The sequence below is a fragment of the Vigna umbellata genome, chromosome 1 (assembly GCF_029865625.1).
Source record: "Vigna umbellata cultivar VRB3 chromosome 1, Vumbellata_1.0, whole genome shotgun sequence".
Lineage (NCBI taxonomy): Eukaryota > Viridiplantae > Streptophyta > Magnoliopsida > Fabales > Fabaceae > Vigna > Vigna umbellata.
Genome location: NC_142165.1, coordinates 101316993 through 101331379, shown reverse-complemented (window position 1 = coordinate 101331379; position 14387 = coordinate 101316993). Strand labels below are relative to the sequence as shown.

General features: G+C 35.2%; 2 protein-coding genes across 2 annotated transcripts; one reads left to right on the top strand and one right to left on the bottom strand.

Annotated features, from left to right (window-relative positions):
* The first annotated feature begins 1616 nt into the window (after positions 1–1616).
* On the top strand, positions 1617–6576 carry LOC124837576 (putative chloride channel-like protein CLC-g). The gene is made up of 7 exons (XM_047312986.2): positions 1617–1931; positions 2041–2241; positions 2343–2520; positions 3780–4042; positions 4591–4860; positions 4965–6096; positions 6197–6576. The coding sequence occupies exons 1-7, from the start codon at positions 1783–1785 to the stop codon at positions 6302–6304; spliced, it is 2301 nt and encodes a 766-aa protein (XP_047168942.1). The 5' UTR covers positions 1617–1782; the 3' UTR covers positions 6305–6576.
* Positions 6577–6796: 220 nt separating this feature from the next.
* Positions 6797–14028, bottom strand: CRCK3 (calmodulin-binding receptor-like cytoplasmic kinase 3). The gene is made up of 7 exons (XM_047312987.2): positions 12996–14028; positions 12637–12849; positions 8842–9101; positions 8497–8662; positions 8325–8414; positions 7478–7776; positions 6797–7369 (listed from the first exon to the last, which is right to left on the bottom strand). The coding sequence occupies exons 1-7, from the start codon at positions 13255–13257 to the stop codon at positions 7160–7162; spliced, it is 1500 nt and encodes a 499-aa protein (XP_047168943.1). The 5' UTR covers positions 13258–14028; the 3' UTR covers positions 6797–7159.
* Between the last annotated feature and the right edge of the window lie 359 nt (positions 14029–14387).

Genomic DNA, 14387 nt, shown 5'->3' with positions numbered 1-14387 from the left:
GCGATCACTTTCCGCACTCGTTAGTGTCCGAGCGTCCAAAAGAACGATTTCAAATTCTAATGATAATGTGTCAACTTTATTCGAGTCCCTTTTTTTGGTAACAATGTTTAGTATTCATTCTCTGCTTACCTCATTGAATAATTGAACGGAAGAAGACAACTAAAATTTGGATTATTCACAACACATAAAGTGCTCTTTATATCAGACCTTGCAGTGACCACTTTAAATTAACTACATTATTTAAAAAATTCTACCATGATACGAAATTAATTACATGGTAAAATGTTTATATAAGTATGTGTAAATAATTTATATTTTGAAAAAAACAAATTAATAAAACACATTTTAACTTTGCTGGTAGGATTTATACAACTAATTTAAGTATTCACTTAAATAATTTTAGAATAAATTTCTATATGAAGTATAATTAAAGATAAAATTAAAATATAGAATACAGAATAGAATTGTATATTATAAATTATAAATAAACAATATATTTACATATCACATATTTTAACTTGCTTTTCATAGTTTTTAAAAAACAACCCACGATGTTTTTAGCACACATTCATATTATACCAATTTATTCCATATTATATAAAATTTCACTTTTTAACTACAATTTGTTAACCTCAATTGTATATATTGATAACAAATTTTATACAAAACAAAGTTATATCTTAATTAACACGGCTTAACTTAGCATATATGTTACAAAGTACATTTAAAATATAATTTCAAGCTAGATAATATTTTAATGTATTGTAGTAACAAATCCATATAGGTTAAATTAGTTTTCTTGGTGCTTTTATTGGTTAAATAACTTAACATTATCTCTTCAATTTAAAACTTCATCGATGTCATATTTTTCGTCCATTTAATCGCAATATTATTAACTAACGTATAAACTGTGAAAGTGAATCTATTGGATTTAATAACATCATTCAGTTTATTAAATATAAACGGCAACCTTGATTTAATTTTAAATAATAATAGATAATTCTTACCAATTAAATAAAATTCAAACAAACAAAATATTTTATTCTTTCATATATTTTGATGTCTGTTAATAGCTTTTTTAAGAAATAACTAGAAACAAACTCATTTGATATATCAACACAAATAACAGTAGTAAAAACTAGGAACAATAATATTATATATTTTTATACTGTCTACACAGCATTAAAATAAAACCCTTATTCAAAATTACTCAAACTTCCTCCTAATTAAACCAATTAAATTAAGAAAAGTTGAGGTACATATATAAATTCATCTTAAAAGAGGGTTAACAAATATAATCCTTTTGATAGACATTTTATTGTTTAATTGTTTTCTAAAATCACAAAAAAAAATAGGAGAAAGTGTCATTAAAAGAATATAAAAGTCTCAAATTTTGAATCAGTTATAATAATTTAACCATTAAAAGAGTATCAAAGAGTATATCATATTAACATCTCTTCCATCTTAAGCCTTTTCCAGTGACCTCAATCCATGCCACGTCAGACTTTGTTAAGGGAAATTTCCTTGTTTAACCTTTGTTAACCGAGGAGAAATTTCCTTTTTGGAGGTATTATATACCAAAGGAAAAAGAAAAAGAAAATTAAGCTCTTTTTTCTTCTATGAAAAACTTCTCATTCTTTTATTCCATCATCTATTCCTACCCTTTCGCTGATTGATCGAGTCTTCCTTCCGTTTTCTTCAGGCTTGTTTCTGCTAAACTCCCATCTTTCACACTCCACTCTCCAACTTTTAACACTCTTAACTTCTCACCAACTTCCTGTCATGTCAACAAACCACCTCAGGAATGGAGACTCCGAACCTCTCCTTCGTCAAACTCTACTGTCTTCTTCACAGAGATCCATTGTCAACTCCACATCCCAGGTTGCTATTGTCGGCGTCAATGTCAGCCCGATTGAGAGCCTCGATTATGAGTCAGTTTTTCCTCCTTTTTTTCATCTGGGTGATGCGCTTTTGCCCAAAGTTCAAATCTTTTCCGTGACCCACCTCTCAAGTCTCGCGCTTTCTGTTTTGGGTGTGCAGGATTTTTGAGAACGAGTTCTTCAAGCAAGATTGGAGGAGCAGAGGAAAGGCTCAGATATTTCAGTACATTTTTATGAAGTGGCTCTTGTGCTTTCTCGTTGGCATGATCGTTAGCCTCATTGGCTTCTGCAACAATCTCGCGGTTGAGAATCTCGCTGGCATCAAGTTTGTGGTCACCTCCAATATGATGTTGGAGAAGAGGTAACGATGTTTTAAATTCTTTTGTTTTATTTTTCTAGCTGACCATTTGTAATTTATTTTCATGGATTGGTTGAGTTTTGGAAGCTTGGGATTTCTCGCAGGTTCCAGTTGGCCTTCTTCATATTTTTTGTTTCTAATTTGGCTCTCACGCTTTTTGCCTCCTTAATTACGGCTTTGATAGCACCTGCGGCCACAGGTTCAGGTATACCTGAGGTGAAGGCTTACCTAAATGGGGTGGACGCACCTGGAATATTTACTGTGCAAACTCTTTTTGTTAAGGTATACAATGAACTAACACCACGCTTATTTAGTGTTGGGGTTTGCCTATACAATAATGTGATCTTGACCATTATGATGATCATATTTCGTATGATTCTGATGTTCTTTGACCTATGTTTGCACATGCAGTTAAATTATAGAGGAAAACAATAGCAACATATGTTCTAAATTTTTGTTGATTATCACTAGGTTCTATTAAATTCCAATCAATAGTTAAAGAGAGATTTGAGAAGCATATTGCTAGTATTTTTCTTGGAACGTGGGACTTTAAAAGTTTTAGGTGCCAGGTGGAGTATGCAAATGACGTAAACACTAGATAGTAATGAAAGATGGAAAGGGAACAATAGATTACCTATATTTGGTCAGTTTATACCAATTGTTGAAGTCGCGTGTAAGTCCAAAACGGAATCCACTTCCCTTTCCTATTATCATTCATTGACATTGCTATTGGCACTTCACAAAGTGGTGTGAATTTTGCAACATTTTCCAGTAGTCATAACTTTCCTTTCTATATTGTTAATTTTTGTTTATATAACTTCTTGTTTATCTCTAGATAAAGTTAGGTGAGCAACACATCCCAAAACTTTAACATACAGTACTAAGTTGCTAAGAGCTGTGAAGTGATGAAAAATTTATGCAACTTTTGTGGTGTGCAAATGATCTTTCCCAGTACAGTTTTAGCCACATTACCCATCATTTAATTACATGATTCTTTCTTTTTGTCTTTTATTTTTCGTTTTCGTCTGTAAGTTATTTTCTTGTTTCCCACAGTACATGATTTTGTCTTCATGAACATGTTTAGGAATCAGGGAAAAAAGACGAATGGCTAACTCATCTAATATTTCTTGTTAGCTATGATAAAATCATCACTAGGTATATATTACTTGTTTAACTAGTGTGAGATGTATTCTTTTGTCACAAATATATTTGTGCTGTCAGCTGAGACATCTAAACATTATCTAATCTAAATTTAAATACTGTATACATGAGGCAGACATATATCAATGTTGTCCCCTCTCCTCCATCTATGGTGCTTTCAATATTCTATATTTTATTTTCCTCCCTTAATTGTGATAGAATTCAGAAACTAATATTAAATTTTCACGTTTCTCCAATATCATTTTGTTTCATAATATAGGTAACCCCGTCTCTTAATTAACTAGTACTCTGGATTCCTTTTTCAGATTCAGCCATCCTCAAACAGGATTTCTTGTTTTCCCTGAAGAAGAAATTTACTTTCATGTTGGTTCTTTCTACAGATTATTGGAAGCATTACAGCAGTTTCTTCATCACTTCTTATTGGGAAGGCAGGACCTATGGTGCATACAGGTGCATGTGTAGCCGCATTATTTGGTCAGGGTGGGTCAAAGAGATATGGGCTATCGTGGAAATGGTTACAGTTTTTTAAGAATGACCGTGATCGGAGAGATCTAATAACCTGTGGATCAGCTGCTGGAATGGCTGCTGCTTTCCGCGCCCCTGTTGGTGGTGTGTTGTTTGCTTTGGAAGAGATGGCATCTTGGTTTGTTTGCCTATCTATTAAACATTATAGCTTTGCTCCTGTCAACTCTCAATTTTTCATGATTTTTGCTTGAGAATTGGAATCATACTTTTTCTTATGAATGGTTTTCGTCAATGATGTTTATTTCCTCCTTACCTTTATTTTTAGTGATAAAAAAATTGTCTTAAATTTTATTATTTCTTGTATGTTTTCAGCTGCATATTGTGGAAAAAACTTCATCCAATATAATTTTATTCTTCACCATTTTGTTTACAAACATGTTAAATCAAACTCCTCTGAAACTATAATAGCTCCTTTTTCTTATCAAGCATAACTTTCATTGGGTTTGGGTGGATTGTTAGGCATCTATTGTTAGGCTGCTGATTAATTGTCCTCAGGCTCGCATCTCTGTGTTTCTTTGCAAGGGTTGGTTGAGGTCCTTCAGCTTTCAGATGACAATAAACACTGGCTTCTCTTACAGTGGATGAATTGTTATGTTTTCTCTTATCAATCTTAAAATTCATAAGTCTATTTGTTCCCGTAATAAATGTTTAATTTCTGTCCTACAGGTGGAGAAGTGCCCTTCTGTGGAGAGCTTTCTTCACAGCAGCAATAGTTGCAATATTGCTCCGTGCCATGATTGACCTATGTTTAAGTGGTAAATGTGGGCTATTTGGTAAAGGGGGACTGATAATGTTTGATGCTTATTCAGCGAGTATTTCATATCATTTGGTGGATCTTCCTCCAGTGTTTATTCTTGGTGTTATAGGGGGGTTACTTGGCAGCTTATTTAATTTGCTGCTGAGCAAAGTTCTTCGGATATACAATTTTATCAATGAGTGAGCTATCTTTTAGCCTTAATTGCATTCAACAAATTGAATTTCTCCTAACATTGTACTGTACATTATACAAAGCTCATTCTTTCCATCATTTACTTTTGCAGGAAAGGAACCATTTTTAAAATTTTGCTTGCTTGTGTAATTTCCATTTGTACATCCTTCCTTCTTTTTGGTTTGCCATGGTTTACATCTTGCCGACCTTGCCCACCTAATCCAAGTGAACCTTGTCCTACAATCGGCCGGTCTGGTATCTACAAAAAGTTCCAGTGCGCTCCTAATCATTACAATGATCTTGCAAGCCTCATTTTCAACACAAATGATGATGCTATTAGAAATCTATTTAGCAAGAACACCGATGACGAGTTTGAGTTGACATCAATGCTAATTTTTTTCGTTACATGCTTTTTGTTAAGTATCTTTAGCTATGGAGTTGTTGCTCCCGCTGGTCTTTTTGTGCCAGTTATTGTTACTGGTGCATCTTATGGACGCGTCATTGGAATGCTGCTTGGCAAAAACTCCAATCTTAACCATGGTCTTTATGCTGTACTGGGTGCTGCTTCCTTTCTTGGTGGATCCATGAGGACGACAGTTTCTCTGTGTGTAATTATTCTAGAACTCACCAACAACCTCTTATTGCTACCCTTAATCATGATGGTGCTATTCATATCTAAGACTGTCGCAGATGCTTTCAACGCAAATATATATGACATTATAATGAAAGCCAAGGGTTTGCCATATTTAGAAACTCATGCTGAACCTTATATGAGGCAGCTAACCGTAGGTGATGTAGTAACAGGTCCACTGCAGACATTTAATGGCATAGAAAAGGTTCGTAACATCGTGTTTATTCTCAAAAGTACAGGACATAACGGGTTTCCTGTTATTGACGAGCCTCCTATGTCGGAAGCTCCGGAGTTATTTGGCATAATCCTTCGTGACCATCTTCTCACATTGTTGAAGAAGAAAGCTTTTATATCCTCACCTGGGGCAACCAGTGGCGCCGTCTTTGATAATTTTGCAGCCAATGATTTTGCAAAGAAGGGTTCAAGCAATGTTCGTCTAAAAATAGAAGATATAGAGTTGTCGGAGGAAGAGATGGACATGTTCATAGATCTACATCCATTTACTAATACTTCTCCTTATACTGTTGTGGAGACAATGTCACTGGGAAAGGCCCTTACACTTTTTCGGGCGCTTGGTTTAAGGCATCTGCTTGTGATACCCAAGATTTCTAGTGTAAGTAAAATTCTCATGCCTTGTTAATTTTGATCAAGAAAGTTAATTACTGTTCTCTGATGTTCACTCATCCAAGTTTTGTGCATTGCTAACTGCGCAGAGATCACCTGTGGTTGGTATACTCACACGGCACGACTTCATTCCAGAACATATTTTGGGTTTGCATCCCTTTTTGGTAAGAAACGCAGGGAAAATACTAAGATTTTAGACCCTTGTCTAGGCAACACAAATTTGGTCATCAGAGCAAAAGCTCCCCAGCTCAATTATTCTTATGTTGCAGAATCAATTCTTATTCATGAGACCAGATTACTAGTAATAGTTTTTTTCCATCTCCATGGAATACAGAACTGAGTCATATGACAAAATAATAACTGTATGATTCAGTGAGCCCTTTTTTCAACCATTGCTCATTGTTGCACTTTGTACATAAATTGTGATATGTGATATATAATTGCCTGCCATAAAATTGTGTATTGTCAATTGCATCAAGTGGATTTCGTTTTACTTTAACTCCATTATATTGTCATAATAATTTACTCGTGGTTTTCTGAAGGTGTTTGGCCTCGCAGTCATAAAGAGTAGTTTATTCAATTTTTCAATGGGTATGTTTAGGAGTAAAATGTTAGGAGTAAAATTTCGTTGTGTTAATTATCATTTATTAACAATGGAACACACGCATTTTTGTAGCCGATTTTCACTGTGACATAAAAAGTAACACCATCCTTTAAGAACAAATTCATATTTTACAAAATCCACTTTCAACTCTACACAGACAAATACTTCAGTGGCAAGACAAGGAAGTTCCTCGCCGTATATTTTCTTTTGTCGGAGTTTGTTTATTCAGGTCTTGCTTTCTGAGCCAGCATTGGGTTGCCACTTCCTAAGTAATGTTCACACTTCACAATAATGACTCATTAGGCAGTGTACTGTGGAATAAATAAAGTCACCGAGAGAGATTCAAATGACATCAGTTCATTTCTTTATCTATACTTAGGAAGGATAGATAAAGAAAGAAAAAAGAGATAAAGACCAACTTCACTACATCATCATCAAATACCACTACTCATGTTCTCCTTGCACTCTTGAGGTAATCAGCCCTTATTGCCCACAACTGCTCGCTCACCGATTTCATGTCAGGTCTATCTGCTCGAATGGGTGCTGCACATTGAAATGCCAAATCAAACATCTTCATCAGAACATCTGTGTTTACTGCTTCTTCCATTAAAGGATCCACCAGTTCCACTACACTTCCTTCGTTGTACTTCTTGAAGGCCTGCATAAAGATCAAACATATTTTATTCATTTTTACAATAATTACTTTAAAAGTTTTGACAGTAATTTTTTTATGATGACAATGCATGAAACCAAATTATGAGCTTACCCATCTAAGTGTAACACGCTCTTCAACAGATTTCTTCAACTCAACGGGACGGCGGCCAGATACGATTTCTAAAAGCAAAATTCCAAACGAATAAACGTCACTCTTGGGAGTGAGTTGGTATGTTTTCATATACTCAGGATCCAAATAACCAACTGTTCCCTTCACTTTGGTAGAAATGTGTGTCTCATCAGTGTTTACAGGCCCTAGCTTTGCAAATCCAAAATCAGCAACTTTTGCTCGCATGCTTTCTGTCAGCAGAATGTTGGATGATTTCACGTCTCGATGGATAATTTGCTTTTCTGTTCCAATACATGACAAAGGCTACGCATCAAGATTCAATAGGCAGATCTATAAATATTATTAGACTATGGTAATCATGCAGCATGAATATACTAGAATTAACACAAGTTAAAAACTGACAACGTAATGGCCACAATGTCAAGGCAATGAAATATGTTTCTATCCTTACCAAGTAAAAAAAAAAAATATATATATATATATATATATATATATATATATATATATATATATATATATATATATGTATATTGTTGAAAACAACTTTTCCCACCTCTAACTAGATATGCTACTAATATAAGATTGATTGCACTGAAATACGTTGAAAAGATACTCAGTGATTATTACTTGAGTATAATGTCGTGTCAATGCTGTTTCAATAAACAGACAACACATAACACCCTATTTAACGCATTTTTCTATAAACTCAAGATTTCAAAGCATCTATTTATACTATAGTTGTGTAAGATGTGAAGAACAATCTTACAGTTGGTTTGTAGGAAAAAGAAAACGTCGGAAAACAAAATCTACATACTACAGTAATCACTACCTGCATACAGATGTAGATAGGTCAAGCCATGAGCAACATCAATTGCAATTTCAAGGCGCTGATTGAAGTCTAGTGTTTTTCCACGCATGCCTGCAAATAGTATAACATGATATTCTGTATTAGATTCAATATTCAAAGAAAGATGTTGGAAGATAATAGTGCGTAGTCCTACCATCCAAATGTTCTCTAAGGGTACCATTTGGCACAAACTCTGTAATAAGAAGGCGTTCATTTCCTTTGTCAATATAACCTAGTAGCTTCACCAGGTTTCGATGATCAATTTTGGCCAGAAGTTGAACTTCACTGCTGAATTCTGCCCTCAAACTATCAAAATGTTCCTATACGATTTAGCCATATCAGCATGGAGAAAGTACTTCTACCATTTCGGTGGTATATGACAGTCAAAGCATTTCATACTACAATTTTGATGCATAATTTTGTAACAAAACAGAATCCAGAACTTGAGCATTCTACGATTAGATGCAGACTTTTAAACTAGATACTCAGAGCTACTTACCTTTTTTGCACGTTTTACAGCCACGACCAGACCATCTTCCAACTTGGCCTTGTAGACAGTTCCAAAACCCCCTTCTCCTATTTGCAATGTTTCTGAGAAGTTATGAGTAGCTCTTGTAACTTGGTTCAGATCGAGATGCAATGATTGAAGTCTACTGAGTTTTGGATACATTGAGAATCTTGACGGACTAGCTGGCACTCGTAGTGGACTGGCCGGAATCTTGTCATTAACGGAGGCTTCAAAGGAGGACACGGAATCCACTACAAGATCAAAGATGTCCATAATTTATTCAAGTATAATTGGAAGCATAGTCTTAAATATAATAAATAAAGAAAGCATATAATAACCATAAAAACTGAAGTTTTTGTTGGGATGCACACACAAAGAGAGAAAACAGAGACAAAGTAATTGTGAAAAATACACTTTTCACAATAGTTTGATACCAATAATCTCACTTGTGAGTTTGAAGTACTGTACATTTACGGAAAAATTGGAACTGAATTACAGCTCATCACTCCCTCTTAATTTAGTTTCTCAACATTAAAAACATTCAATTTATCTCTCAAAAATTTAAATCTTTCAGTCCTAGTCAATTTGGTGAAAACATCTGCAACTTGATCATGAGTGTTGCAGTACACCAACTCCAGTTTTCCTTCATTCACTTGATCTCTCAAATAGTGAAATTTAGTGTCAATACTCCATGAGTTACAGGGTTCTTTGACAAGTTTATTACAGACTTGTTATCAATGAAAAACTTCGTTCCTACGTCATGCTTCAACTCAATCCAAATTGTTTTTATCCATGCAGCATAGCAACAGCTATGCATTTTGCTTCACACGTGGGCAATGCAACCACTTGTTCCTTCTTCGAGCTCCAAGGATTCGGGGCTCCTTCTACAAAGAACACAAAACTTGAAGTACTCTTTTGGTCATCCTTATCACCTCCTCAATCTGCATCTGTGAACCTAACAACTTCAATTTTCTGAGTTGAAGTGTTGTTCTGTGAAAACAGAATATTATTTGCCATAATTCCTTTGATGTATTTGAGATTCGTTTGGCAGCTAGAGGATGAGATACCTGGGACACTCCATGTATCTCGATATTACTCATACAGAAAATTCTATATTTGGTTGTGAATGATAACGATATCATAAAGAGACAACAATTTTCTTATACTCAGCTCATCAACTTGTTCACCAATTCCTTTTTTCTCTAGTCTCAGCATCTTCAGACTCAATAATAACCCCACTATACTGTTCATTTGTGTCTGACCTCCAACCATCAGACTCATCAAACATAACATCCTTGCTCACTACAATTTGTTTATTGATGGTATTGAACAACTTGTAGCCACCGGTTTGATGATAACCTCGCAGTACCATATCATCTACTCTCCTCTATCATCTAGTTTCTTTCTTGACTGCTCAAGAATGTGTTTGTAGCATATGGATCCAAACACTCTTAGATAAATCACATTTTCCTTGTTGGACCAAGCTTCTTTTGGAGTAACCCCTTCTAATCTCTTGGATGGACATCTATTCAAAATATAGATAGCAGTTGACACAGCCTCCACAAATATTTTGGTAACTCCTTAGTCTTCAGCATACTTCGTACCATGCTCATAATGGTTTAAGTCTTCCTTTCTACAGTACCATTATGCTATGATGTGTGTGGAGGAGTTACTTGATGTATATTCATTGGATGTATATTCAACTTCTCCATCTGTTCTCAGAACTTTGATAATTTGCCATTGCTTCATTCTACCATGGTTTTAAATTTCTTGAAGACTTCTAAAACATTACTCTTTCTTTTGATAAAGTAAATCAACAATTTCTTTGAAAAATCATCAATGAATGAAACAAAATACTTATTACCTCCAAGGAATCTGTTTGAATAGGACCACAAACATCTAAGTAGACCACTTGTAACTTATCCTTTGCTTTAGATAAAACATATCACTGAAAGGAATTTTCTTCCTGCTTGGTCTTTATACATTCTTTATTGACTTTTTTGAGTGGAGAAATATGAGGTACACCTTGTACCATGTTTCTAGTCTTCAAGTTTTGTATATCTCAAAAATTAAGATGCCCAAAACAAAAATGTCAAAGGCAATCCTCTTTATTTATCACAGCTACAAAACATTTGTGATCTACTACATCGATTTCAACCTTGAAATTTGATTCTTGGTTAGAGGTGATTTCAAAATCAAATGGTATTGTTTATAATGGACTTGAAGCATTTTATCTTCTAATCTTGAAGTCTATCTTCTCTCAACTAATTGACCAATATTTAGTAAATTACTCTTCATTCTAGGAACAAACAAAACATTTGTAATTGAAGCTTGGCCACCTTTCTTCGTTTTAATCACTATCTTTCCAACCCCTTCTGCCACTAAAGCATGATCATCAGCGAACTTCACCTTGCTCTTAATTGATTCATCAAGACTTATGAACCAACAATTCCTTCCTATCATATATCTTGAGCATCTTGTATCAAGATACCAATAATTTTCTTCAAGTCCTTCTACTTGAATCATCATCCCCTTCTTCTTGAGCCATTTGGACTTCATCCCTCCTTGGATTTGGTTTCCATCAATACTAAGCAATATGACCCATTATGTTACAATTATAACACGTTGCATTTAATTAAGTCCCTTCTTTTGTTGAAAATCAGCTCACTTCTTGCTATCCTCCTGCACATCATTTTTGTTCACTTCTTGCCTCCACTTTTCTTTGTTCTTACCTTTCTTATTGAAAGTTTCCTCTGGATTGGTATGTGCCTGGAGAGCTTGCTCATTCTTCGGTTCTGCTCCTTGTTCAATCAACCTCTGTTCATGTGACTCTAAAGAACCCTGAAGCTCTTCAAGACCCAACTCTTCAAGATTCTTTGATTCTTCTATAACCACAACTATGTGATTAAACTTCACCGGTAGAGTACACATATCTTCTCAATCACCTGCAACTCAAACATCTTCTCTCCAAGACCCTTCATTGTGTTTACCATCGTATGAACATGGGTAATATACTTAGCCTCTATCTCGTTACTCTCCATTGACAAAAGTTCATATTGTCGTCATATCGTCTTAAACTTCACTTTCTTGGTCTTCGTGGCACCTCCATGAACCCTTTCAAGAATCTCCCAAGCATCCTTTGATGTCTGTGCTTGAGCAATGCTCTCAATGTTTGTTATGTCAATACTCCAATACAAGATGAATAACGCCTTGCAAACTTTTTTATCAATCTCCTGGTCTGCAGCTCGCTGAGCTTTTGTTCCTCCTGCACCAACATATGTGCAACCTTCTTCAAGAAGATCCCACACCCCTTGAAATTTCATTACAAATCGTGTCTATATTTTCCCGTTGTCATAGCTCTTCATTGTGAGAATCGAAAGATTAGTAGGAATGGAAGTCATCTTATTCTTACAACCTCAGCCCCTTCGAACCTTGCTCTTAATACTAGTTGTTAGAACACACACACACACAGAAGAGAGAAAAAAATAATTGTAAAAAAATGCCCAATGCATCTGATACACTGATACACTGTTCACAATAGTCTGATAGTAATAGTCTCACACTTGTGAGTCTGGTGTGAGTTTGATGTACTGTACATTTATAGAGAAAAATGAAACTGAATTACAGCTTAACAGTTTTTATGTTAACATAGGAATAGATGATTTATCACAGCATGTCAAAATACCCATCTCTCAAATTCATACATGAATGCAAATACCTAGCATCTAAGTTATCTAGAGAAACTCCAAAAAAGGTGGTAAAAGTTTACAAAAAACATCAACTCACTTGAATTGGGGTCCTTGCTCAGAACAGCATGAGAAGTTGCTTTCCTTCTCTTAAAGAAACAAGGACAAAGAACAAGACAACATGCAAACAGAGCACCCCCTGCAGAAATACCAACCACGTGGGCTGCGAGAGGCTTAGATTCTCCTTGCGGTTTAGATTCGGTATTTGAATCCTTTTTAAGAAGTTTCCTCCCTGCCTTTAAAGGAAAATCCACTGCAAACAATAAAAGCCGACACAAAGGTTAAAATAAAGGCTATTCTGAAAGATAGACATTACAAGTGGAAATCTACAGAAAATGTGCATAACTATCTCTGACAAACTGCAAACCATACTCAAATTAACATATTACAGGACCATACCAAAAGAAACATCCGTCAGACATTTGACACTTCCAAAGTAGTCCTTCACATCACACCCCTTTTCAGTATACGATTGGAGAGCCTCACAGAAAGCAACCTTGTCCACTACATTGCCGTTTATGTAGAAAAGTTCCTGACCATGACTAGAATATGAATGTGCCACCCAATCAGTGCCACATTCCTTTGACTGTAGGACAACCTCCGAGCCAAAAATTGTTGACAATTGCAGCAGCACAACCAAGAATAACGCAGAAATGGCCATTATTAACTAAACACCGCAATCCAATAGGAAAGCATCTCCTTGTAGCAACACAGTAGCAATCAGGTGCATAAAACTATCGAACAAAACCGACAGAGTCCTGATCAAGCATCATATTTAGCCTAAAACACAAACCATCGTCACAGTTCCAAAATATTGACCGGAAGAACCCAACAAGCAATCAAAGGTGTTGGCCCAATTCACCAAATTGGGCCACCGTGAATTGAATTGAATTTCTGAATGAAAAAAAGGCAAGACCAATTTCTGACAGCGATTACAAAAGATGACCGTGAAAAAAAAGTAGCTGGGATGAAGTTACAGCTGCACAGTGTTTCCTAAATTTCTCCAAAACACCTCGATCACCCAATCGGACAAAAAGCCTCAGAGTGACAGCTGGCAAAGGATCCAAGACAAGACCATGGAACACCACAATTGTTGTTAGAATTCAGACTACCGAATTCACCCACAAATAAGAAAAGACAAAAGAACTAAACTTTCCACTGAGAAGCAAGGGAAGGTGGGTTTCTAGGAATCTGGGGCGTGCAAAAGAAGAGACTGGGAGCTGAACAAGAAGAGGCGGCTATGAAAAAATGGAAATAATATTTAATAAAGGTAAACCCAGGTCTACACTTCACAATTGTTCTATGTAGCAGCAGACTAGCAGATAAGAATCAACACTATTTTTCATAAATATCAAGCTTAGTTTGAACACACAAATAGAGTGAGAAAGAAAAGAGAGAGAAAGACGATAAAGAATCAGCTGTGGACTCTGACGAAAACCCATTTGCCGGCTCTGCTTAATATACTCCTATAAAAATATTATTATTTTTAATCTCATATGCAAAAAGAAAATGAGATAAAACTTTTCTTGATAATTATAACATTATTGTTGGTTCAAAATAAAACAAATTAATGTTTTCGATTATAACAATGAATCATTAAAAAATAGAAAGTAACATTAAATGTTATAAACAAAGATATTAATAAGAAATTATAAAAAAAAATCTCTTCAAACTTTGTGCAGATATTTGTCATAATATGTATTTTTAACCTTGTTGTGGGATAAAGTGTGAAGATGCCGTGGTTGACCGTTGAGGCTGAAAATGAAGTTGGTGTGGGAAGGTTCTTGAATT